This window comes from Seriola aureovittata, chromosome 18, assembly GCF_021018895.1.
Source record: "Seriola aureovittata isolate HTS-2021-v1 ecotype China chromosome 18, ASM2101889v1, whole genome shotgun sequence".
In the NCBI taxonomy this organism is placed as follows: Eukaryota; Metazoa; Chordata; class Actinopteri; order Carangiformes; family Carangidae; genus Seriola; species Seriola aureovittata.
Window position 1 is genome coordinate 6,074,814 of NC_079381.1, and position 27,681 is coordinate 6,102,494.

The 27,681-nt window shown below is 41.0% G+C and overlaps 1 protein-coding gene across 4 annotated transcripts in view; it reads left to right on the forward strand.

Annotated features, from left to right (window-relative positions):
* The first annotated feature begins 381 nt into the window (after positions 1-381).
* Positions 382-27,681, forward strand: part of dpysl2b (dihydropyrimidinase like 2b) — a 36,257-nt gene continuing 8,957 nt past the window's right edge. Inside the window, exons 1-11 of one of the 4 annotated variants that reach the window (XM_056403387.1) lie at positions 382-396; positions 4,279-4,697; positions 17,370-17,458; positions 19,129-19,313; positions 21,185-21,349; positions 21,979-22,040; positions 24,637-24,717; positions 25,126-25,194; positions 26,424-26,544; positions 26,858-27,014; positions 27,150-27,291. In XM_056403387.1, the coding sequence (XP_056259362.1) occupies positions 4,431-4,697; positions 17,370-17,458; positions 19,129-19,313; positions 21,185-21,349; positions 21,979-22,040; positions 24,637-24,717; positions 25,126-25,194; positions 26,424-26,544; positions 26,858-27,014; positions 27,150-27,291 (1,338 nt within the window). In that variant the 5' untranslated portion in view covers positions 382-396; positions 4,279-4,430. Of the gene's footprint in view, positions 397-3,815; positions 3,953-3,987; positions 4,698-6,566; positions 7,422-17,369; positions 17,459-19,128; positions 19,314-21,184; positions 21,350-21,978; positions 22,041-24,636; positions 24,718-25,125; positions 25,195-26,423; positions 26,545-26,857; positions 27,015-27,149; positions 27,292-27,681 lie in introns of those variants that run through there. The other 3 variants (XM_056403385.1, XM_056403384.1, XM_056403388.1) reach the window with 3 other exon arrangements.

A 27,681-nucleotide genomic window follows, 5' to 3' on the forward strand; every position in this document is an offset into this window, starting at 1 on the left:
TCAGTCTAATGGGAATGTCATTAGTTTTGCAAGTATTTGGGCATAAACATTTCAGTCTAGATCAAACTAGTTGAACGACTGACCACCTGAACAACATTAATGCATATGTATATGTTGGACTTTCAGAGACAGGTCTGGATTGTCTACTGTGGAAAGAGGGCAGAAGCACCAGGGCCTCTGACAACAACCAGGGGCCTCACCTTCTCTATCTCTGTGTCCCAATTCAGGGGCCACATCCTTCAGAGGCTGCGTTTGAAGACTGATTGTGTCACAGCAGCGCAACAAAGGCTCCAACGGATGTGGCCCAACCTATTCCAAGATTCTTTGCACGCCAGTAATGAAAGTAATTTGCAGCAAACAAGGCCAACAGAAAGCCTGAGGATTACACTTTAAAATGTAAGTATTGGGTTTCAGCTCAGTTGAACAGCTAATGGTGCAACTGTTAAAAAACCAAGGGCCTTAAAACCTCAAGTTTTTGTAAAATAAAACGTTTCGTGTTGTCAAGGTTGCTAAGTGACAGGAGCGGCACCACACAGGTATTTATATCTGTCTATGGACACATTTTGTCACCACGAAGATAGATACAGTCACAAAACTTTACAGGTCTGTAGTTGCAGATCAAAATGAAGGCCAAGTTCGAGGATTACTGAGTATTCATGGGTCTGAACATTAACATGTTGATGGGTGTTGTGGCTATAGTTGTTAGTAGTTGATAGTTTTTTTTTTTTTTTTAATTGAACTTTTATTGAAGTAAATAGTCTCATTGAGGTTGGAAACCCCTTTTGCAAGACAGGGAGGGAGCAAACTTTCACTTTTCTTGGTTTTGATTTCTTTTGAAACTTCAGCACCAGCTTCATGATGCCTGCTGACCGATTTCAGCTTCTTACATATTTGGATCTGGTTTCCTGCAGAATCCACCAAATTGTTGATGTTGATGTTGTACGATTAATTAATATTACATTGACTTTTCTCAGATTGACAAACCGCTGTGTAAACTGAGCTGCACAGAGCTAATAATCTAATCTAACAAACAGCTCCAGTAGCCGATGTTTTCAGGAGGAGCAGCCGATTAGAGAATCCAGACATACTGCTGATCTCACTACTTGTCCTACATCTGTTCCTGGATGCCAGGACCGTGCCCTTCCTGTCCAGAGACCAGACTCCCCCTCCGTCTCTTCCAACTATTTATAAGGCACGCTGCCAACTTTCCCCTCTAATTATCTAACACTCCCCCCTGTCTCTGCTCTCGGTAGGGGATGTTTGTTTTGTTTTGTGGAGCGACAGTTCAGCAAGAAGCGGGGCTGGGGGCGGAGGGGGTGTTGGTGCACTGTGTGGGCCTTCGGGTGTGGCTGCACCTTCGACATTCTCACTATTCAGAATCCACCTCTGACATTCAGACAGAAGACTTTGTCGGCCTCTCCTGCAGACATGACCACACACCCACACACACACACACACACACACACACACACACACACACACACATGCAGCGGCCCTCACAGTCCTCTGGGAGAGGAAATAGTAGCAGCAAAGCCATTTGCTGCCCACCACGTTGTTATGGAAACTGGGCTGACATGGACTCAGTGTTAAAATGTTTTCCATGGCCACTTGTGCAAGAGAGCTTCTGTCTGTTATAACATGAGTCAGGAATTAACATTGTGTGTTAGAGTAAGCTATTGCTGCCTGTTCTTATTGATCACCATGCAGCACTGATTTATTTATACCTCACTGCTATCTATTCTCTGTAAAGCTCAACTGTAAATGCAAAAATGCCCATTACAAACCGTAATTAATGTAGATGCCTATTGCTTAAGATGACAGTCTAACTTTACTCTGATCAACATAGTAAGTTCATGAAGGTCAATGCAAATAGGGGAGAGGATTCTACTGGTTGTCATAACTCTTTTAATTCAATCTGTCCATGTCCTGTGATGTGATTCTAAAATTTTAGATGTTACTCTAACATCACAGGACTTATGGGGATATTTAAAAGCTAAGAAGTACATTAATAAGATTCCAATAATAGTCACATGACATTTTTACACCACATTCATGATGCATGTTGATATATTGTGATATTTTTTGATCCGGTTACAATGCATTGATAATGTGCTTATAGTGTGTGCTTGATTACTTGAAGGGCGTTAAAAACAATCATGCAAGTGGTGTTAAAGAGAAAGTAAGAATGACAAGCTTTAGAAAAGCTTTAAAGATGGATTTGTAGTTTAAAACATGGATGTGAGCAGAAAGTTAAGAAAAAAGCTGAAAAAAACTCCACGCTGCAGATGTATATAGGGGCATTATTCTGCAACAGCAGAGTAAAATGCATCAAATGAATTATAATCTTATGGGAGAAGACAATCTGGGGCCAAAAAGTGTCAAGTTTACAAAGACTGAAAACACTGGTGTAAACTGAAATTTGCAGTGCAGAATTTTGCAGGAGGAACAATCAATATCAGGATTAAAGTGAGTGTAGTGAGGTTTACAGTTCTAATGGATTCTGAGAACTTGAACTGAACTATTATTATTTTGACAAGTGTGTTGATTACTACAGGGGTGGTGATATAAAAGGACCCCCCAGTGATTTGGTAGCTTGTTGCATTTACACTAAATTGGGGAATTCATTAGAGACCCATTTCCTAGTATGGGTCAAATTCTAAAAACACCGGATCCAACATTTTCCATGATGCAACCCAAAGCATAATTTAAACTGAGGTTAACCCTAAGCCTAACCCTTCAACCACCATGCTTCCTGTTTTTTAGTGTCCAAGCCCAAACAAAGATAACCCTGATATGCTAATATGCCAATGCCATATGTTAATGTTAATGTTTAATGTGCCACTCACCTTCAGGAGAAGGTTTGCAGAGCATCTGCAACAAAATCGGTTCATCAACAGTTTATTTGTATTTACTGAACAGAAGGAATGGTTGGAAATTGAAAAATCATGGCCCTTTATTAAAGGCCCGGAAAACTGATTTTCTCAATCAAATTTTTACTTTGAGTAATGGATCCTGAAATGAAAGCACAACATTATGCCAAAGTTAGAACAGTTTTGGTTATTTGGATATGGAGATATTTCTTTTCAATACATTTCTTTTTTTCTGTGCTCTTATTGCTGGTTTGAAGTGGGCGGGGCTCTGTTGGAAAAACGTGATGTCATACAGTCACAGTCACACCTGATCAAACCACACCCACACATTCCTGATCAGGATTAGCTGTGTTTTCCTATGTTTAACTCTAGAAATAACAAAACATATATTTTTTAAAACTTTGATTGTTTCTTATTTAGACATGAATATGTAATATTATTGAGTAATAATATGTTTTGAAGCCAAACTTTCAGGGGCTTACTAAATTTTGCAACTGCAGGAATGTTGGCTTATTAAAAAGGGGTGGAAATAAACTAATATAATAAATACATAAATAAATGATAAAAGTCACTATTAGATCTTCAATGAGAACAGAAACCAATGTTGTTACCATGTTACTCACTAAACTTAGTGAGTCACCTCCTGTAGATATTTGTGATAGGCTGTTATTAATCCATGCAGCTGGTACTCTGAGGAACTCAAACTAAACTAAGTATAAAACATGAGTATGTACAGTATGTGAGTGTGGGAACACAGGGTGTGGTGCTGAAGGGACAGCGCCCTTCATTGTTGGACTGGGTGTGACTTTGGGGAACTCTCCATGGTGCTGATCGCCTCTTGACCCCAAACTTCTGCCAGAAACGCCCTGCAGAGACACACGGGCTACAGACACGGCGTGTTTGAGTTATTAGATTACACAGCTTTGGAACTCACTGGCAGGCGGGTCACTGGACCCTGATGCATTAGAGCTCTAGAGAACAAGTCTTTACTTTGGACAAGAAAGGACCGATCATTTCCGGACAGTCAGATCTGATGCGCTCCTGGCACCGCCAGTCTCTGAACGGGTTCACACAGGCTACAGGTAATCCCTCATCGGGAAACATCCTCCTCCCATAGCCCATTGGATCTTTATTTTGACAAAGCCAGGCTGTAGGTCTCTGCCTCATATGCTGACTTATATCTGGCACAAGGATATTGGCTGTAGGCTAGAAGCTAATTTAGACTCATGAGTAAGCAATTCAAAACTGTTTGCTGATCATAGAGCAGGGACACAGAAGAGGATTCTCTGATATCGTGGACCTGATATCAGACAACATCACGCAGATTGATAGTGCATTCTCTCTCTCTACAGTGGGAGTGTTTTCATGCAGCATTAGCCTTACAGATTTGTTTGCGCTTTTGTCACAGTGCGACCACCTGCGCTTGGAAACCGGCAAAAGGCGGTGGCTGTCCAGGCGTGCGGAGCTGAAGAGAAAAAAAAACACACAAGGAGCTGAGACTCTGAGCATCTGTGCAGCTACACCCCGAGAAACCTCACAGCTCCCCCGCCTGCGATAGGCATGTCGACCACCGGGGATGTGCCAGCCTTCTTCAAGAGCATGGGCTCTGACAGCCCCGCCAGGCCGAGGCAGAAATTCTGTGGCATGTTCTGCCCGGTGGAAGGCTCCTCGGACAGCAAGACGCTGGACTTTGATGCACTCTCGGCGTGCAGGGGTAAGAGCGACAAGCGAGTCATTGACCGGCAGACCGACATCTCCCAGCCGAGGAAGGTGGAGATAAGGGAGAGCACGGGGAAAGAAGCTCTACAGAATCTGGATGAAAAATGGGTAATTTTCTTGTATTTGTATGCATGGGTGCTGCGTATGTATCTATACCCCTCTTTTTCAATCTGTCTCTTTTTGTCTTTCTCTCTGTCTGCCTTTCTCTCCATCTCTGATTTCTGTCATCAAACGTTCAGATCTTTGCACAAACCTGCGCCACTCAATTTGAGTTTGTTTAAGCTTACAGCCCGTGTATACCAGACAACTTGCCCTGACTACATTTCCCAGAAAGCACTGTGATGTAAAAGAGTCGATGGAGGGCCCACCATGCAGAGCTGCCAGAGGGAGTGGCTCCTGTTAGTTACCTAGGCCTTATGGTGTTGATTTTTTCCTCCTTATGCTGCACAGTACCTACAGCTGTCTATGTGCTGCATGTGTGTCCATGAATTGCTGAGGTGTCCTTGAGCGAAAACAGTAAACACCTGCCGACTCAGCTTTAACAGGTCTGGATGAGAGAAATCTGCAATAAGGCGAATGTGTCATCCACCCAGGAATGGTCAGAAATGAGACACACACATGTGAACACACAAGGTTGGATGCTTATATGATGTAATGCATGGGTGCAGCATCATCGCGCTCGTGCATTTATGCTCAGAAGTGAGGGTGTGGAGCTGATGGACATGAGATGGCAGCTCTGACTTGCATGACTTGCAGGAAAATATTCCAACTTTTTCCCTGCTGGTGCAAGATATTGTCCAGATTCTGCAGTTGGCTAGTAAACCGTGGCACCAGTGCTTCCTTTACTTAATATTTAAGCAGCCAGGATGCTGTTAAAAGCTTTGGGTAGTGGTGTTGAGCCCTGGTATCATGTTACATATTGATTGGAAGCATTAGCTACACAATCCACTCCTTACTCTCTTACCTCTTATGTCTATTCAAGCCTTACATGAATAGCAGTCCACTCTCTTCCTCTCTGACACAAGAATATACACATGGAATCAGCTGATTTGTTCTTATATAGCTATAATAAAACAGACACAATTAAATGATGGAATGTTTAAGTGCTACCTGACATCATAAAGAAAATGTGTCGTCAGCAGACTGCAGTGGTGGAAAGTAACTAAGTACATTTACTCAAGTACTTAAGGACAACCTTCGGGTATTTGTAATTTGTTAGAGTACTTCAATTTTCTGCTCCTTTATACTTCTATTCCACTACAATCAAGAGACATTAATAATACAAAATACAGCCAACAATAAGTTATGATGTTTAATTAAAGGTTACGATAAGAGCCACGCCTTTACTACGAATTAGTAATTAAATTACAATAATCTAAATTACATTAATCTGAAATGATTCATATGCATAATGACTAATGCATAATGAGTTCTTTCACTTGTTGTACTTTAAGTATATATTTTGATGCTAATGATATTGTACTAGAATATTCAATGCATGGCTTTTACTCATATGAGAGTATTTTTACACTACAATAACAATCCCTTAAAGTCAGATTATATATTTTCTAAAAATAAAAAAACTCCAGTATTTTAAAAGAAGAAACAACAAAAGAAAAATGTAATACATATGACATTAAATGCACCCTCTCTCAAGCCAATACACCCAAGTGTTTTGCAGTTACAGCCTTACCTGGTCTGGTATGACCAAGTAAACAAGTCTGGATGTTATAGCTGAGATTAGCAAACTTTCTCTGGCTCTGTAGCTGAGATTACTGAGTCAGTTTGCTAGTGTGATGACTCTTCTGTACCTGTGCTACTGTTGCATTATGATTTAGCATGTCACAGATAAACATGTCAATGCTTTTTTATTACACAAGTGCAATAAAAAAAATAAGCAAAAGTACATAGTCTCGCTTTAAATGAAAACAAACACATCGCAGTTGTACATAATCTGCTATTGGTGCAAAAATGAAGTTCATCAAACATTAGGATATTTAATTGCATTCACCCTGAAGTTAACTCTATCTCTTGTGAGTTTATATCTGCCCTTTGCAGAATAAGGAAAACAGTTTGCATCATTTTTTTTTTTCATATTTATTGAATGAGATTTTTCTCCAAACAATGAGAAAGAAAAATCTGATCTAAACAGGTGTCCCTCATTGTTTTCTAGTCATATTTCTACCTTGGGCCACTTTAAATCACCAGTATCAGGAGTGGTTCAGGCAAAATGGCTGAAAGAAGTTTATTAGAGCTGGACACAGGTGGAATGATCTCAGTCCGTGCACTGGCTGAGCTTTGCCTTGCTCTGGTAAAAATTCCCGATTCTTTTAGAGACAGCAGATAAAGTGAGTGGAGTTAAGATGGCTGCTGGGTGTTTCTTCATTTGTTCAGCCGGTGCACTCTGCCTTCACTAATCCAAAGAGAGCAATTGATGGCATTAGTGGCTCTCTCCTGTCAATGGGAGCAGGGCGAGGCTCTGCGCATGCTCCGTGGGGTTCTTTTATGGGGAAGAGGCTCACGAGTGGTCCCTCCCTCCCCTCTTGTCTGACTCCGTCTGGGAAGGAAAGGTTTGGTGCATCGGCGGAGACCGGGAGGCTGCCAGGACGCGATCCGGAGTTGAGAGATAGTTTGATTCTTTACATTTGTGGCCTCCCCAAGGATCAGCTGCTTCTTCTTCGTCATCATCATCATCATCATCCTCGTTTCAACCAGCAAGTAATCCCGCACATCCCCCCGTTGCATTGATAGCGGTCCACGGCGCGGCGCAAGACGAACCACCGGTGAAAGATGTCTGGCTACCAGGGCAAGAAGAACATCCCCCGCATCACAGTGAGTGCCGGGGTGTTTTAATAGTTGAAGTAGCTGAGAGGGAATCCAGTCTGGGCTCCGGCGTCGGGTCGTGTGGGCCTGCGGGTGTGGGTGCAGGATGTCACCGGGGCGGCATGGTCCCTGCGCCGCTGCGCTCCTTCGACAGATCTGAGCTGGAGGATACGACCGCGCGAGTCGCTTTCTTAAATGCATTTTGCAGATGCATATACGGTTATTTTTGTGATATCCGATTCACTGAGAGTGAATGCACGTTAGGATCGATAAATCACTGAGCCCCCCGCCCCCACCGATAGTGTGGTGAGGCTGAAAAAATGTGCTTTTTGCAGCATCTTTGCGACAAGTGCTCATTTCCAAATGAACCGAGCTCTCACTCCAGCTTTAAATATTTATCTGTGCTGCAGATCCACACTCAGTCCTCCCTTCCTTTGTCCATGGCATGCATGACAGTTGAGATTTCACGCCGGTGGTCTTTGTTAGGCGGTGTGTCTGGTGGCCGGGTATCAATGCACACCAACTGGTGGGGCAAATGCCTCCCTGCATCCGCTGTAACACTCAGTACCCGGCTGGATTTTTTTTTTCCCCCAAGCTCTCCTTTTACTTTGGAAAAAAAAACAGCCTTCGATTTTTTCAGTTTTATTTTTAGAGGTGCTGAAACATTTAAGGACACTTTTAACTGTGTCACTGTGGGGCAGATTGTTTCCCTGGATTCATAGCGGAGCTGCAGGGATGGTGGAGGTGGTTCAATGGAAAGTAGAGAATAGGGAGGGGAAGGGAGGGGAGCCAGGGGAAGGGAGGGGACAGTGGGTCCCATTTCCTTCCATGTTTCTCTCTCAGCTGTGTAATGAAGGGATGATGCATATAGGCAGAGCTGATCAGGAAGGAGGTCACTGTCTTGCCGGTAAAGTGAAATAATTGGGTTAAAATGTCCAGAATGGCTCTGAACACGCAGACACACACATGGATGGAGCTGAGTGCTTCTTTTCAGCAGATCTCTAATGTGTGTTGCATGCTTAATTTTTCTTTTCTTTCAGGCTTTCAGTCTGATATTAGTAAATGCTTTACTGCAGATGAAAAAGATGCATTACTCAATTAATCATTGGCTTGTACTTACCTTATAAGGGGTCTAGTGGGAGCAGGCTCGGGGGCCCAAGGGGTCAGGTGGCTCTTGAGCGAGAGCTTCCTGTGTGAAGTGGCTGATGGTTACATTTGAGTCACCACAGTTTAAATTACTTCTGAAAAACATTTGATGAGGTCATGACAAAGAAGCTATCAGGAGAGTGGCATGATGTGGGTGGAGTTGGCTGGTGAGTAGGATGAGGAGCCATCATCTTTAAATCCATTCATTCTTATTCAGACTCTGTTAGAGGAGGCCTGAACCTCCATCCATCCGGCACCTTGTGGACATCATGTAGACAGTGTGGTCAGAGGCAACCATAACTGACGTGACCAACAACTTACCCCAGATCAGACAGGACAGACATCTTTACTGGGCATTAGTGCTGAAAGGATTAAAAGGTTGATTGATTGATTAGTGGATTGATAGAAAATCAATTGACAGTAATTTTGATAAGTGGTAGAGCTAAGAAGCTTGGTGAAGCAAAAATTCCAAACATTCCAGCTGCAGCTTCTCAAATGTGAAGATTTGCTTCATTAGTGGCTGTTACCTTGGGAACTAAACAACTAATCAATTCAGCAGAAAATAATCAGCCGATGAATCAATAATGAAAATAGTCATTAGTTGGAACCCTGTTATGCATACTGTTAGGAGAATAAGATGTTGAAACACAAACTGATTTATCTCAATATGGGAAAAAAATACTGTTAAACTAATGTTTTAATATAAAAGAATCAGTCTGAAACTTTTGTCTATAAAGATAAAGGATGTTATGATGTCACGATAATAATTCGAAACATGTTCCAGACTGTGTTGATCTGTGTGACCTCTCAGGTGAATCATTGTCCTCTGAACTCTTTCTCTCTCTCTTGAGAGCGCTCGCGATGCAGCACCCAGTCAGAGGAGAGATCAGAGGATTAGTTGGAATTGTAGTCCCAACAGCGATTAAGTCAGACCTAAATGGATAGACTGCCTATTCCTGAACAGAGCAGGGTAGAAAAAGCAGGTCAGACAATTGACTTCTTTCTGAAACTGATTTATTTTTTTCTGAAGAATTTAGGATCTACATGCTCTGTTCACACAGTGTCTCAGTCATGCACCGGTACACAATCATATCAGGGAGGAGCGTGATAAATGTGCTGCATGAGACTGTGGCTGCTGAACAGGAGAGTGTCTTATAGTCACTTCATGGATCTCATTTGTCCGGCCTGGGTCCTGGGTTTTGACCCTGCGAGCTTCAGGTAACAAACCTACTGTGGTGCCTCACAGAGCAAGAGTAGTTGCCAGGAGTGGATGTGTTTGTTAAACCAAACAGAAGCCAGAGAGGAAATGAATGAGGTTAAATTGAATCAAAATTAAACAGGATATGCTGCATCACCGACAAAGAAACCCTGTGTGATCCCTGCCTGTTCATATGGACCAATCAAATTATGAGTTTTGAATGTTGAATTGAATATAACACAGAATTAATCCATTCTACTTTTTCCCCATTTTTCAAGGGTGGACCGTGACGTCCACACAACATTAGGGCCGACTGGTCTGTCTCGGCCAGATGGAGTCGGGTCAGCTGCACAGGCAGGGACGTACTTAAGGCAGCTCTCATCAAATATGAATGAACCTCCACAAGTTCACCACCTGGGATCGGAGCCTCTCTGTGACTCTGATTCATGCAGCTAAACCAGAGCAGAGTTTAAACAAGTGAGCAAGTAGGTCTGCAGCTAATGATTGCTACATCTCAGTCTCACAGAGCCACCGTCTTCAAACAGTCCAAAACCCAAAAATATACAGTTTACAGTTTTAGTGCTGGAACAGTTACTCAAATAATCCTTTAGTTGATCGACAAGTTTGATCATTGATTAGTCATTTAAGCCACAAAAAAGCCAAACATTCTCTGGTTGTAGTTTTTAAGATGCGCACATTTGCAGTTTTTACTCATTTTCTATCATCTTAAATTGAATATCTTTGTTTCTTGGACTGATGGTTGGTGACAAAAAGCAATTTGAAGACATCACGTTGGACTCTGGAAACATGTGATGGGGACTTTTCAGTAATATTTTTGACATTTTAAATGATTTAATGAATTTTATTAAGAAATTAACTGCAGCATGATGTAAAACAGAAAAGACGGCTAATCCTCACATTTGAGAAGAAGCAACCAGAGAATACAGCAAATTTTGCTTGATAAATGATTTAAATGATTAATGGATTATCAAAAAAGTCTCTCTCCATGAGCCAATCAGTGAGTCAAGTTATTTTTTTCTCCTGGCAACAAGAGCAGTTTGTCTTCACTTCGCTTTGCAGCAACATGAACAAAGTTGATGTTTTAGTAAAATCGAGGCCCAACGTACAAAGTTAAAGGAAGGTAAAAATAGACTGAGGCTATAATAAGACTGTCCTGGATTAAAGTCTCTGTCACTACAATCCTCAGAGGATGAGAGATCATTAGGCAGTCTGTTAGTATACCTGTAGTACAGTAGTTGTCCCCGGTGGCAGCTCAGTGTGTGTGTAGTTGCTGCTAAGGTCGCGTCAGCCTGATCATGCTGTTATCTCATTGTACACAGCAGCCCGGGGCGCTGTCTGTTCACACATCACACACAGCGCGCTGGTGTCCAAATCACCCACCCACCGGCTCAGCCTTGTTCACGCTCAGTATCGTCCCGAATTCCCCCATTCATAAAGCCAGAAGTCAGAGGAAATATGCAGCGTGTGTGTGTTTGTCTGTGTTAGTGCAGAGAGTGAACTTTTTTCATGAATCAGCACCTGAACAAAGGAGAACACTGTTGAGTAAAAGTCAGTAACAGGATCGTGGTGCCTCCAGCTGCACCATGTCCTCGACAGACTGCAGCGTTAGGTCAGTGGGTGGATTTACACACACAATTTAAATCAATATTCAAAAGTTACAGGGAAAATTTAAGGGATTTTCATAGTCATAGTTTCATAGTCAAAGAAAGATTTTAATGGATCTTTTTTCCCCTTGAATTTAAGGGAATTTTTCACCATCAAACACATCATTTCAGTTAAAATAGTCAAATAAAGTACTTAAGGGAATTTTCAAAGTCAGAGACAGAATTTAAGGGGCGTTAGTCTTTAAGAGAGAGTTTAAGGGAATTTTTATCAACCTTTCACAAGCCCAATTCACACAAAGACAGAGGACTTAAGGGAGATTTAGTTGTCAGAAAAGATCATCTTAGGGCCTTTTCATTTTAAAACAGAATTGTCAGAGATAAAGGGAAAATGCAGGTGAAAACATCAGTCTAAATGATTATCTCAGTCAAAGACAGACTATGAGGTAAATCTTTCATTGTTAAAGAGAGAATTTAGCTGGACATTTCATAGTCAAGTTGATTAAGTAAAGTTTCATACTCAAAGTGGAATCTTAGGTGAATTCTTCAGAATAAAAGAGAGAATGAATTTGAATGTGGACCAATATAAGAAGGTAATATTGATCCAAAGCTCTGAATCTGTTTTATAAACAGACAAAATCACTGTTGACATATAGTTTGTATCCAGTTTGTGATGTATTTTTGTAACCAGGGTCTTAAGTTAGATATTTGCCCTTTGGGAATCTGTTTGATTCCTCTTCTGAAAGTGCAAGTGTGCTGTTTATAAAAAACAGAACAAAAAACCGAACATGTGTTTTTACAGCAGTTGTCTCAACATACAGTATATGGAGATGATTTTGGTAGCAGGCTGGTTTTTCAATAAAACAGGACCCACATAAATCATAGTGCTGACTGTCTGACCTGGCAGCATCCTCCACCTGACTTCACAAATGTTCCCAGGATATTTTCCATTTGGACAACAACACACCACGTTGCTGGGTTACGTCTAACACTGGCAGACGTTTTCATAGCGTCCGAGCTGATTTTGTTCAGATTTCACAAAACTCTGTCTTCCCAATTACCAGGCGTCTCTTTTCCTCTGTGGAGTGTTTCAGTTTTCACCTGTGGTGCTGTGGCTTTGTTTACACATGTTTTTAATAATGATAGCTTGCAGCAGTCATATGATACAACAGATTGATCTGACTGGCAGTGATAGAGGAATAATCATTATTCCCAAACTCCATTACCACTAGTCTGTTTCTTTCATGCTTAGCAGCCTTCAGCATTAGCACTAATGCTAAAAGGGTGTTTGTTTAAAGCTGCTATAATCAATATCTTTGTTCTAACAATGGGTCAGATGATTATGTATAATGTGAAGGGAGTCGCTCGTAATGATGAACCCACAGAGCATTGGCATCTGATCATTTGCACTTATCCTTAGCTCTATGTAGCATTTTAGGGTTTTTGAGCTCGTTGTTTTGACTCATTTTGTTTAGGTTTTACAGCCCACAACTTGTGTTGGTTCACTCTCACTGCTCTCATCAATGATTTTTTCCAGCTGCATCAAGCAGGTGTTCAGGTTCAGGTGACCTGCAGCACCAAACAACAGAAAGTTAACTAGGCAGCTAACTAAAGAGCCTGATATTTACGACAGGACGACAAAAACGGAGCTAAAGGGAGAGTGGATGTTGGTTGCTCTGTGTCTGCTGGATGTGTAAATTGGCAACTGCTTGCTACCACCTTAACTGTATGAATTTTTAAAAGAGGATATAATGACAATGTTGTGTGTACAGCTTATTGCGCTGCCCCCTAGTGGCCAAACCAAACATGTTAAGTCAGCTTTAAGGATTAGAGCAGTGGTTCTTCTACTCTTACTACTCATGACATTAGCAACATATCAAACTAAATCGAACGCTATTTCATTAAAATATCATTGTCATAATGTAGGTTAAGTCGTTAGCTTGCTAACCTTGCTAGCATTGGAACACACTTGTTTTTTGTTTTTTTTTGTGCCCACATGAAATGGATTCATCCAGCTTTATTTTTACTCCATGTTTTTCCTTGAAGTCGTGCAGGCACCCCCTCACAAAGCCCAAGTTAGCCTTCCCCCCCAGTTTTTAGAAGAAACAGGATGTTTTCTTTGACAAAACACAGATGAATGCGGTTGAGATTGAGGCTAAAAGAAAGTGATTTCTTTCGACAAAATAATCAGTGAGGGATCCATTATGCAGATTTTTTTGGAAAACAGTGGCTTCTTACTTAATGCTCACCACACTGCACTGTGCTGCCATGGCATGTACATTAGTGCGGTTACGTTTTGTAGTCTGGAATGAAAACACAGCTCTATAGCAACAGTGAGCCCATTGAGCTTTGTCCACATCCTGTTTGTGAGGCTGTAAGAGGTTCCCATGATGAAAAGGTCACTGTCATGTTTGGCAATGATCCAGTAAAATCACACACACTCTCCAACCCCTGTGAGCTCCAAAACAATTAGATCATTATACTGTATATACGTCTGGATTCAAGGCAAGTAATTGTTCCGCTAATTTCCCAGTTTCTTTCAAGTGTTCTGCAGCTGAAACTAAAAGACTGAACCTTCTAAGACAAAGACGATTTTTTCCAAAATGATCTGCCTCCCTCACTGAGCACCCCCCCCCTCCCCCCTCTCTCAAAAAAAAAAAACAGCCCCGCTTCAGAAAATGAGTAATCGTTTTTGAAAAGATAATTTTGCCTCCCAGTCTTGGCTCGTGCAACTTTGAGTCTGTGTGAAAATCGGAGCGTCGATAACCGTAGTCTGTTGGCGAACTTCAGTACGTAATGTGATAATGACAGTCATGATGAGGCACATGATGTAACGGCAATATTTCAAAGCAGTTGTTGGGATGAAAGCGGGCCAGCTGTGGGCTGGAGCATGGCCAGTCGCTCCACCAGCGCAGTCTGCTCTGCATAGATCGAAGATTACCACATGATCTATTTGCATTAGTTCCATCAGTGCTGTCAGAGCATCGCCACACCTTTCAGATGACAACTGCAAAGCATTTTCCAGACCGCCTGCAGTTAGCTGAAGTCCTTAAGTGTGTGTCTGCTGTAAGACTGTCTACAGCATGCATACATCAGAAGTTAAAGACAGGGTTCTCTCCAAAAGCAAGGAGAATTAGGCTTTATGAGATACATACTGTATGTGCTTGTCTTCTTACTCTACAGCTGCAGTAAGATAAGATAAGATAAGATAAGATTTAAGTGTAACTTAACACAACCGCTGGCAAAATTTAAGGCACAGACTGGTGAAATATATCTAGAATATTTTTATACATCCTCTGTATTTATCTCCACGTAGTTCGCGGCTTCAGAATATGATTCCTCCATTTCCTTGAAAAGGATCAAGAGGGAAGTCTTTGTTACAGGTCTTGGGGAGTACTAGTTCATATGTAAAAAAGTTGCTTAAATCCTTTTGTAGCCTCAGAGTCTAATAAACTGACTCAAGTGATGTCACTTGAGTCACTGTCAGTTGGGTCTGAAGACTACAAGTTTGAAAATGTAAATAATCTGGGGGAGTGGAGTTACAGATAAGACCTCTGTACTGAGGCTCTGTTTGAGGCTCCCAGCCCCGTTAGCCGCTACTAGTATAACACAGCCGAATCTCTGACTGTGGTCGAGTTGAATTGTGGGTAATGTAGGCACCAGATTTTGACAAGGCATCCATTATGAGTCTGACATTGTAATGCTCAGTCAGTGGAGTACTCTTAAGATTACAAAGATTAAGTGAAAAAATTGTCCAAGTTCAGTTTACAATGATATAAGACAAGGGCTGAAAAAAATGTGCCATGTAGCATACGAGTTTTCATCATGTACTGAAAAACAAATTCCACCTGATCCTGGTTTTGAACTAATAAGAATTTATTTTATTGTACGTCAGCACCTGATTATTGAAACAGGAGTCTTGAAAACTAAAGAAAAAAAAATCAAGTAAAGTTTCACAGAGCCCTGCAACGCAGAGTTGTACATGTGCTGGTTCGGACGCAGGGCGGGGCTCTGACTGGGAGCCTTCGCGGAGCGGCAGTTGTGCTCAGGGCCAGATCTGCCAGGCAGCAGCTAGCGGCAGCGGCTCAGACAGAGCAGCCTTTGTTAGCCGGGGATGCTGGAGTCCTTGTGACCAGAGCTGCCACTCCCTTTTTGGACAGAGGGCCCAAGCTGCTGGGGTGACTCAAAGGGAGGGACAGGGGTTGAGGGGCTCAGTGAGGGAGGCTGTGGAGGTGGTAACCCCCCCCCCCCCCCCCCCACCCCTTTGCCTCGCACACAGACAAGTGGCACAGCAGCAGCAGGCATCGATGATTGATTACACAGTCTGCGCTCTGATTGGTTCCCTCTTATGTTTGTTACTAAAACAGCTCACACACTTGAAGAGGACAGAGGGGTGTGTCTGGAGGCGGACTGCTGTCTTCATTGTTGTACCACTGAATTCCCCGCCTAATTTTGTTACAGATCACGGTTATTTACATTTTAATACCTACTGAAGAAATGCACCACTGAACTGCTACAGCTGCTAACCACAAAACACTTTGGAGACCATTTTCTCAAAACGTAACATTTGTTTTAACATTCCCATCAACCGACAGAGGATTTTTGTAACATGAATAAAAGATTAAATTAAATTAAATTAAAAGAATTTTTGTCACGTCCTTTACAAAAAACTCAAAGCAGCTGCTTCCCAAAGTATAAAAATACAAAAAGTTTAAAAGTTAACCATGAAGTACACGTCAAAAAACACAGTGTGAGAAAAATATCTAGAACAGTCAATCCGTCTTTATGGAGTTGCCCAGAATACATGAAAAAAGCTGAGTAAAAATATAATCAGTATTTCATAAGGTCAGCGCTTTAAACTTCATAAAGACATGAACTAGTAAGTGCCATAAAAGAAACAGTCAAGTCAATATAGCAAAAATGTTTTATTAGTGACATTTTTCTTCATGTAAAAATGTATACATGTGTACATGTATACACACTGTTTGTCACAGTGACATTAACCAGGCAACAAAATATATGAATGCACTGAAAAATGAAGGAGAGACGCTGAGATGAGGTCAGACTTTTCCTTTGAATTAAAGAAGCTCAATTTTTTGCTTCTCTTAAAAAAAATCAACTGAGGCTCAAAACTCTGGCGCATGTTCAATGAATTTAAAAATGTGAGATGATTTTTTTTAAGAAGGCCAGCGGGGGATTGCATGGTGAATCGGACACTGTGGCCATACCATGGTTGTATGGGAGTGTGTGTGATTACACACTCTCAGCACTTATTCATTCCAGACTCCTCTTCAGATCAACCCCTGTGTTTCTGTTGTATCTTTTTTCTTCCTTCTCATTTGACTCCTCCCCTCTCCTCTTTTCTCCTCCACTCTCTCTCACTGCATCTTGGTTAATCCTTCTCTTTCTCAAATTCCATAGCCATTGTTAAAACATCCACACATAAACTTGGTACTGATCCAAATATCACAGCTCTTTGCTCTCTGTGTCATCACCCGTTTTCCCCCTCTGTCCATGTATTAGATTACTGAGTATTGAGACTGTGTTTTGACTGTGTGTGCAGTTTGTTTATGGGTAGCTGTGTGTGTGTGTGCGTGTGTGTGTGCAGAAGAAGAAAGCCAATATCAGTTGAAAGATGTTGCACAGCCACGAGTTCCTTATCAGACTGCATCCTAAAAAGGCCAGACAGAGACTGCTGTGTAAACTGGACAGGTTCTGAGTATTTATATTTTGTTGGAAGTGCCAATCCATTGCTTTATGTGGCATTTCCCAAAATGTCTTTTATCAAATGCATTTAATCCCACATCGAGTCGAGCCAAATCAGATACTCACCCTCATAAGCGTATTTTTATAGGCATCTATAAAATCCCAGAGCGCTCTGTATGACTTTAGATCTGCAGTGTCTGGTTCCCACAGCTTTTCCTGGTGAAATATTTAATGCTTGAAATGCGGCTTAAGGTCCAGTGACTAATCATCTTTATTGTTTTGCAGAGTGACCGTCTCCTGATCAAAGGAGCGAAGATCGTGAACGATGACCAGTCCTTCTGTGCTGACATTTATATGGAGGATGGAGTCATCAAGTGAGTCACTGAAAACTGAAGAAAAAACTCCTTTTATTAGTTTACAAAGTTACAATTAGTATTTATGTCTCTCTTAGTGCAATACAACAGTTTTGATAATAAAATTAATACAATAGTTTGTCCACACTGATGCTACATGCAAACTATAAGCAATGTATCAGTCTGTACCAACAGACTCCAGTGCAGTCCCACAGTCAATTGAAATTAGAAATTTATTCCATTCTGTAAGTAAAGACCAATAAATATGGAGCTGGACAATCTCACGTCATCGTCTATTTAGCAGCTCTTCTGGTCCTTTTAATCATATCACACAGTCTTCCTCAGCAGGATATGTTTGCCCGGTTGTTATGGAAATGTAAATGTCTGCATTTGCATTTCCTGGGCTCTTTAACACACATTTTCTTACTAAACAGGCGTTAAGATGAGGTTCTGTTTGGGAAAGGGGTTCTTCATGCATCTTTCAGCAGTATGCAGCTGAATCAGGGGCAAATCTGAATCATGCAAACTTCCAAGGGAAAAAAATGGGGCTGGAGCACACTTGATTTGCAGCCTTTAATAGGACAAATAGAACAACATTTTTACACTACTGTGTCTTCATCAGAGTCAAAATGGACAAAAACACGCAACAAACACATTTATTGTCAACCTAGAATAGGTGCACATTGTCTTTGGATAATCGGTTGAACAGGATTACAAATCTGTTGGATAATAGATCAAATGATCAATGGATCAAAGATTGGAAGTTGCCATGGTCAGTGTCCAAGTGCCACAACCGACGCACTATACTCACAACAGAAACACATGAACACAGATGTATCTTAAAGTTACAGAAATAAAGTACAAAACGTACTGCATCACTTAAAGAAAATATGACAAATTCTATCCTTCATTTAGGTCAAATGGCTCCACTGTGTTAAGCATATGAACTCAATATGCCTGTCTTTGGAGAGGTGAGCTGTGAAGACACAGCGGGGTCAAAACGTTGATCTGTTCACACTGTCAAGGGCTGCATATAAACAAAATGTGCAATTATGTGCAACATTTTTCAGATACATTCAATTTATTATATCTTTAACTTTGTCCATGATTTGTACCATTTTATCAGAAACCTAGTATGAAATCAAAGATATACAAAATGAAACGCAGAGCCTTTTCTGCCTATTTATATACTAGTATACTTATGTATACTTGTATATGAACGTACTTTGTTTTATTATTTTATTGTCATTATTGCGATAGTTTTGTAATGTCTGGATGATAGTTATTTGTTAAATAAATGAAATATAATTTTAATCAAAAGTAGATTTACATGTAATCTGAATTTTATTTAAATCAGATTTTAAGTTTTATTTTGTGTAACTTGCAGTATATTAATTTTGTTAGAGTTTCTTCTTAGTTATTTTTTTGTTTATCTGTTTCACTGATTGTAAATTAAACCTGGGAAGATCATTCTAATAAAAGAAAAAAAGGGTTGAATCCAATTGGATGGACACCCAAATAAAACACTGACCTCTCTTTAGGGGTAAATTAATATAAAATACTATGCTATATTCCTAGTAATATTTTAACTTCTCAAGAGACCACATAAATATATGATAATATAAAAAACTGTAAAAACATTCAATAATCAGTTGATTCATTTTTATAATTCATTAAATTCTTTTTCTCAGGCAAATTGGGGAAAACCTTATTGTGCCCGGCGGGGTAAAAACCATCGATGCCCACGGGCGCATGTTGATGCCTGGTGGCATCGACGTGCACACGCGCTTCCAGATGCCCGATCGAGGTATGACGGCTGCAGATGACTTCTACCAGGGGACCAAGGCCGCGCTGGCTGGAGGCACCACCATGATCAGTAAGTCACAGACCGCTCCCACTGTCGTTTCTGAGTCCTTTCCGTGAGAGACTCAAAGCTGAGTTTGGTGTCTGCAGAGCATCTTTCCCTACAGTGATCCTTCAGTCACTGATTGGTTTTAATTGAAAATATCTTAATGAGAACAGGAAGGGTGCCAGGCCTCTTCATGACTGAGCCAAAATATAAAACCGTCCATCTGCTCTGAGGACTCAGAACCACGAGGTGCTGACTGCTGCTGTTCAGACTGAGCCAGGAAGTGAATTACTTTCCCTCTGGACACACAGATACTGCAGATTGGTCTCTGTTATTTTACAAACCCTGCATGGATGCTGTTCAAGTATTTCATTCTTGTAGTGCTATTTACATTTGCATATTGTTTAATACAAATCTCAGCCTGTTTTTCCTTTGTGCTTTTTGCAGTTTGGTTTCCTCTTATGTTTTGACATCGGTGTCACTGTTTGTGTATTAGTTCTGATGTGAAAAGATAACAAAGCCCAATGAACATTTTTCCCTCTAAGTGTCACACCAGCCCTCCCTCTGACTCAGCAGCTACACCCTCCTCTCCCTCACATTAGAGCAAACAGGCTGAACGCTGACTGCTGCAGCCTCAGACAGGTCTGGAGCTGGGACTTACTGTGTGGCAGCCTGGTGACTGAAATGTCAGTGCATTGCACAACACAAGCGGACAGATGTGACTGCACCGAAAATGGAAAGTGACAAAGGGACATTTTGAAATGTGGTTTGAATCAGATTTCAAACCACAGATGAAAAATCACGATTAAAGCCCATGTTCCATGTGGTCCAGACTTAATAAAATACATCTGATGAGACACTTGTGACCACATGTAGTATGACACAAATTATTGCTCAGTCCATAGATAATTACACAATAAAAGCTCTGGGAAACCATGACAGACATTTTAACTATTCTCTGTCATTTTACAGACTAAATGATAATTGTTTTCAAAAGTACAGCTGACAGTTTAATTTAATGAAAGTAATTGTTAGTTGCAGTCGTAATGTGAACACACATGGTTTCCTGACTGCACTGAGGGACCGTTTAATGTACTGGGTCCTCTGCTTAAAGGAGCTATTTGTAAGTTTTGTTGTTGCTACATAGCTAACATTAATATTAACAGGTGTTTACTTACCAGTCTGGAAGAAACGTTGCGAGTTCAGCATCAAACTTCATTCTTTTACTCACTAAGAGCTGTCTCCAGTGGTGGAAAGTAACACCAATGTTGACGCTTGTCTCTGTCAAGTCTTCGCTTCTATTGAAGTTAGCACGCTAACTAGCTAGCCCTAGCCCGTCTCGTCACTTTCCGATAGCGACTCACTGAAGCCTCAGATATGCTCTGAAGACATAGCCCTGCTCAGAGGGCGTATTATAACTTCTTATCTTGTAAATGCAACAATGGACGAAGCTCTTGCCAAGCGACAGTCACATTTGGCGCCTGAGGAAACAAATATCAACAAATATAAATAGGCCATTTAGGTAGATATGAGCCATGATTTGCGGTCAAATGTATGAATGTGTCAGAGAAGTAACAACTTCAGATGTAAATTAGTCTTTGGATGGAAACCAAAAACTGAGGTTGTTTGTACTTTGAGTGCAGCCTCTGGTTTGAATAGAGACAGGAGTCATGTATCTGGTTGTTTTCAAAGATCAATACGCTTCACAAGTAGTCACTTGAGACTAATTTGGAACTGAAGCGGCTGCCAAGTGTGAATCAGTCGCATTTGAGGCTGGACTCAACATCAGTAGATCTGGATGACAAATAATATCAAATATAAGATCACAGGGTCTGAATCACCTGGTTTGTGTTTAACAATCCATGTTTTTGTGTGTGTGTGTGTGTGTGTGTGTCCAGTTGACCATGTGGTACCTGAGCCCGGCATCAGCCTCATCTCAGCCTTCGAGCAGTGGCGCGAGTGGGCCGACAGTAAGTCCTGCTGCGACTACTCGCTGCACATCGACATCAGCGAGTGGCACAAGGGCATCCAGGAAGAGATGGAGACGCTCGTGAAGGATCACGGTGCGACCACACCCAACACAAAGTCACATCACAGTTTCTCACACAGTTTGCTCAATATGTTGGACTCATGCTTTTTGGACTCCAGCTGCTTTAAGTAGAACCTTGGTCACTTTGTTCTGGCGGCGACAGAGTTTTGAAAACATTTACTATCAGTTCCCATCAGTCATGAAACCTGTTTGCAGTAAATTGCATGTGACACACTTATGTTTAAGAATTAAGAATTTTTACTATCAACAAATCTAATTTTAGGAGGAAAAACAGATTAACAAGAGACAAACAAGAGTAAAAAGCCTCACTAGCGGCCTCTAGAGGCTACAATGTTCACTACAACTCACAATACAAAGACAACAACAAGTAGCAGTTACACCATACACAGTTTTGTTTTTGTACAAATCTGGCTCTTGGGGGAGATGGGAAGCTTCTCTGTTGCAGTGCCACCTTGGGAATCGTTTGCAGCTTTAACAGCATTTTCAGCTCATAGTGAGACCATCATTTCAGTCAGTCTGTTTACAGCTTCACAGTCAGCTTGGCATATTGTAAAAAAAAAAATAAAAAAAAAACATTTTCACTTTCTGCTTCAAACTTACCTTTCCCTTACAGTTTTTACATTGACATCTTTTTTTTTTTAGGTGTCAACTCTTTCCTGGTCTACCTGGCTTACAAAGATGTTTTCCAGCTTACTGACGCTCAGGTGGGGCTTCCCCTCTTCTCGCATTTCATTCTGTCATGCAATATGTTTTACAGAGGAATCAAATACAGCATCTTAAGTCCCAGGGTCCATTTTTAATGAAACTCAATGACATCACGTGGCCTTGTTGAGGTGCAGCTTCTCCTTCAGTAAATCTAATTAAACTGGATTTGTCTGTTAACATGAAACCTGCTGCTGCACATAAATCCATAAAAATACAATACTGCACAATTTGCCTCATGGTCATCATTATCATCAGTGTTAATGGGACAAAGATGTTTACTGTAGCAGCATTAATTGGATTAGCCAACACAGCATCTAAATCATAACTTGTGTATTATTCCAGACTGAAAGCTTAGCAAGAGGAGTTAAAGTGGTAAAATGAAAAAAAAAATGTATTTGAGATATTATTTTCAGCCTGCCAAGATCTTCACCACGTTTATATTTGCATCTGTTTTATCTGGCAACACACTGTTCAGTGGCATGAAGTTCTAACTTGAAGAAGCAGAGACAAAGATTGGTAGCCTACAATAAGTCTGTGATTATAATATAATAAAGTCATATCTCAGTCTTGCTTTTGGCTCTCGCACTCGTCCTGCAGTGTGAGTTACAGTTGCAGTCTGTTTGTCTTGGCGAGGTGTCATTTCACACTGGTTATCTGTGTGTTTCTCTTGAAAGACTTAGCAGATAATGAAAGCCACATCTCCATCTGAGTGTCTCTCTGAGTCATGGTTAAAATGAATTAATCCCACTTGAAAGCTGTGTTGAAACAGATCTGTGTTGGTCCTTGCACCTGTGCGAGGAATGTTTTGCACGCCGGTGCAGCCAGAGTTTATCATTCTCTCTCCCATGTCAAACTTTGATGGCTCTTTATTGCGGCATGTTTGGCAGCCGGGAGATGATGACTCATTCAACACGTCAGTTTTCCTTCAGTCTGTGAAGTCATCTTATCGGTTAAACAATCAGAGTGTGGGAGACTCGCATACTGTTTGTAATTCTGGACCAGTGTTTCATTTCACAGCAGATTTGGAGTCATTAAGGTTGTTATTATTGTCATACATCATGTTTTTGGGCTGAACACAGTAGGTCTGATTGTAACTGCAGTCTCCATTATTCATTTCTGATACTGGAAAAGCATATCTTTGCCAAAATGAGCAGTTGACGTCCTGATAGGTGAAATGACCGAAAATATATTGACAGCTTTTCAGACCGATCGATGGTCTTTAAAGTAATTTTTCAAAGGAAAATGTCAGCTGGCTCTAGCTTCTCACATGTGCAGATTTGCTGCTTTCCTCTGTTTTATATGATTGTAAATCGATCATCTTTGGGGTTTAGACTGTTACTTCCACAAAACAAACAATTTTAAGACGTCACCTCGGCCATGGGAAATTAATGACTTTATTTAATAATGAAAAAGTTATTAGTTGCAGCCTCAGAGTTCACATATCATGTAACTGTTTAGGACAACATATCAGAGAGTTGTGAACAGCTCCATCAGAGTCAAAGAACATGCAAGTCTCATAGAAATACGTTAAAAAGTTTAACTTAGCTTGGCTCATTTTGCTCAATGACTTTTTTAGACACAAATAATAAGATAAGTAAGTAATATTTTGTCAGTATAGTGAAGTGACAGCACAACGATGACTGGAGCCTACAGCTATGTTTGTTAGCTTTGTGAGCATTATGCTAACCGTGTTCTTAATCTTAGTTTAGCCTGTGGGCATGCTAATCTTTGCTAATTATCACCAAACACAAATTACAGCACTGAGGCTGGCTGTTGTTCGTTTTGCAGGTTAAGTATTGGACAAATTAAAAATTTTGACCTGGTGATGGCGCTACATGAAAAATGAAGGAATCACCAAAATTATTACAGTTCATCATGAGGATATCTTTATATTTTTAATGCATCCATCCAACAGTTGCTGAGACATTTTACTCAGAGCCTCAAATGTCAAACTCATGGCAGCAGTAGAGAAAAGGTCAAGTGATCACTAAAGTCATTAGGATTCATCTTCAGGAGACCATGAATCTGTATTTATAATTTCATGGCAATCCAGCCAGTGGTTTTGCGATGTGTTAGTGCCATCCCTACAGCCATGTGGCTAGCTTGGCGAAAAATCATATCAAAGCGATAAACAGTGTTTTTACTGATAACTTGTTGATGTCTGACCTTGTGTTTGTGTTTTTAAAATACCTTTAATTACCACTACAGGAAGACATGGTCAAGATATTCTGTATTTTTATTGTCAGTCAGAAGAAAAAGATCACACCATTCATGCTTTTTCATGAAGGGACCATATCTGTCTATGTGTAAACACAGTCTTGGCAGGACTAAATATAGACCTTTCCGTGGTCTGATTAGTCAAGTATTCATTCAGATGACCTAATGACTAAAAGCACTTTTGAAAAAAGTACATCACCCATACATGTCAGATATGAAAGAAAAAACTGGATTATGTCTGTTTTTCACACCAAAGCTCAGGCATTACTCACAAGGTGTATAACATGAGATATAAGGAGGATAATTCTAGACTTGAGTTGCCAGTAAAGAAAGTTGCATATGCACCTTCAAAATCATAACTGTGTCTATTTGCTGCAGGTGTACGAGGTGTTCAGTGTGATCCGCGATCTGGGAGCCATCGCCCAGGTGCACGCTGAGAATGGAGACATCGTAGCTGAGGTACGACACTTCAGTCCACAATCTGCTGGGATCTGGAGGAACAGTATGCTGGATGTTGCTCTTAAAACTGGCAACAAAAGGGATTAAAAATTGTGTCTCAACAAGGCATTGCTCAACACCAGCACATGGAGCACAGAGGCTGACAATCCTCTCTGTGCTTATAAAACCCTGTTTAAGCCGTGACACATAATTTTTCTCCACATAAATGATGAAATGTTCAATACTCAGCTCTTAATAGCCAACAGATGAGGATGAATATTCATGGAGGTCATGGCCATGCTTTGTTTTTCACTGCCAAGGCTGGTCATGAGGAACATGCATGCACCTGCACATGACTCAATATCTTTCATTTCCACGGTGGCTTGTTTGTGTGTGTGTGTTCATCTGTGTGTTTGTGTGTGTGTTTAGGAGCAGCGCAGGATCCTGGAGCAGGGGATCACTGGGCCTGAAGGACATGTGCTGAGCCATCCCGAGGAGGTGAGACAAGAGTTTCAGCACGGTGGATATGGACTGCCCCGTTTGGATTTTAGGGTGAAAAGCTGGTTTGACTGAGAAGTGACAAATCCATTCATTCCTGCTACAAGAGGATGTGACCTTACATGTGAACACTGAATGAAATTTGAAGTATGACATATTTATTGCAGCTGTGTTTTTTGCTAAACCAAATTTTTTTCCTCTTGAATTTTTCCTTCTTTTTACTATGAACTAATTTTTTATATAAAGTAAGGACAAATACTGAATGGGTTCTCACTACGGAGCAATAAATTGCTTTAGAGAATGGTGATAGAATTGATTTATTGAGTGGTGATTTAAAACCTCTGTCAAAAATGTGAGCAAAGGGACATCATGAAAGTGAAATAAAAAGAAGAGAAATAATCCAAAACAGACAAGATGATCAATGACAGCTCACAATCCTGCTATTTCATTTGTCAAAACAAGTTGCCATGGTTCCTAAGTGTTGCACGTTATTTTTGTTGCTGTGGAAGGGAAATACATGTCTTTGCTTTCTTGCCGACAATGAGACGAGAACACTGATATCACTCTTGTGTCTGTATAATAAAAGTGAAGCTACAACCCGCAGCCGGTTAGCTTAGCTTAGCGAAAAAGACTGTAAACAAAGGGAAACAGCTAGCCTGGCTACAAAGTAACAAAATCCACCTACCAGCACCTCTAAGCTCACTGATTCAGCTTTTAGCTACTCTTTATCTTTACTGTTATTTCATTTTTAAAACGTATTTTTGTGTTTGCAGTTACAGAGGCACAAACATGGTAGACATGTTTTTTTGCCTTGCCAGTATTTTTTGGCATAAAAAAGTGAAGTAGCCCAGTGCCTTCTCTGTGGAAAACACTTTGCAGCCATAGATAGCCAGAAGTCTGAATAGGTTCTGTGTGTAGTTCTGTGTTGTAGTGATATGGGGATTCTAAAATGCTTTGCACAAACAGAATCAAGAGACTTAGAGCTTTCAAACAATGTATAATCTGTCCAGGTTGCGTGAAGACTGAGTCCAGCACAGACCAAAACACATCATAAATTGCCATGAATTTATCTTATCTGTCATCAAACAAAACCCCTGAGTTTTATATCTTCACATGATCAAATTAAATTTGTAAAACATGTGGTGGTCATTAGTGAGATGAGCATGACGCAGGACTTCTCAGCGAGTGAGGATAAAGAAAAGTTTTTCTGTCGCTTCTCTCTCCCTCAGGTGGAGGCGGAGGCTGTAAACCGCTCGGTGACTGTGGCCAATCAGACCAACTGCCCTCTGTATGTCACCAAGGTGATGAGCAAAAGCGCTGCTGATGTCATCGCTCAGGCTAGGAAGAGGGGTGAGAGATTTGTCTGATCTTGTGCCAATTAAATCAACATTTCCTGCCGTGCTTCTCACTGACACTGACCTAAATGCTTTACTTGTGGATTTCTACAATTATATTTAGGGTTTGGACAAGAAAACACCTACTCAGTTAAAATGACATTTAATGCTAAATTCCAATCAAGTGTTTTCATACAGTAGATTTTACAGAAAAACAGTAGAGCATGTGTATGAATGAACAGCACTGGAAACATTCAACAGTCCACATGACATGCAAGTAGCAAAGTAGGAGCGTAGTACCTGGTGTTATAGTGGGACTGAACTTTCAGGCACTGTGGTCTACGGAGAGCCAATCACTGCGAGCCTGGGAACAGACGGTTCACACTATTGGAGCAAGAACTGGGCCAAAGCAGCCGCCTACGTCACCTCTCCTCCCCTGAGCCCTGACCCCACCACACCAGACTATCTCAACTCCCTGCTCTCCTGGTGAGAGGATGATCCAGACAATCAAAATGTCATAATGAAAATACTTCAGCTTTATGTCAGTTATTTTCTCTAATCATTACAATCAACATCGCGTCCTCTCTATTTTCTTTCCCACCCCGTGACCTTCTATTATAGTGGTGACCTGCAGGTGACAGGAAGTGCACACTGTCCCTTCAACACTGCCCAGCGTGCTGTGGGCAAAGATGACTTCAGCTTGATTCCCGAGGGTGTAAATGGCACTGAGGAGAGGATGTCCATCATCTGGGACAAATGTGTGGTACGTATATTTATATTTTTAGGCGTAGTGTGAGCTCGGTGGGCAATATGGATAAAATCACTTTTATATCATGATATCTATTTACAGTATATCATAATATAGTAAAGCTTATGGAAAGTCAACTGAGAATAAAGTAACCAGGCTGTTTTTGGTTTATCCAGTGAATTAAAGACCTCACAAATCGAGACACTTCATCACATTGATGCAAAACTGATGTAACAGCGCTAAGAGTTTACATCCATGCACCCAAAGCAAAACACAGGCAAGAAGAAGGGAAAAGGTGTGTGGATAAAACAACACACATAAGCAAAATCATGTAACAGTGAAACACACATTCATCCACACTGTGCAAGAATGACTGACTAAACATGCAAGGAAATGAATGGCAGA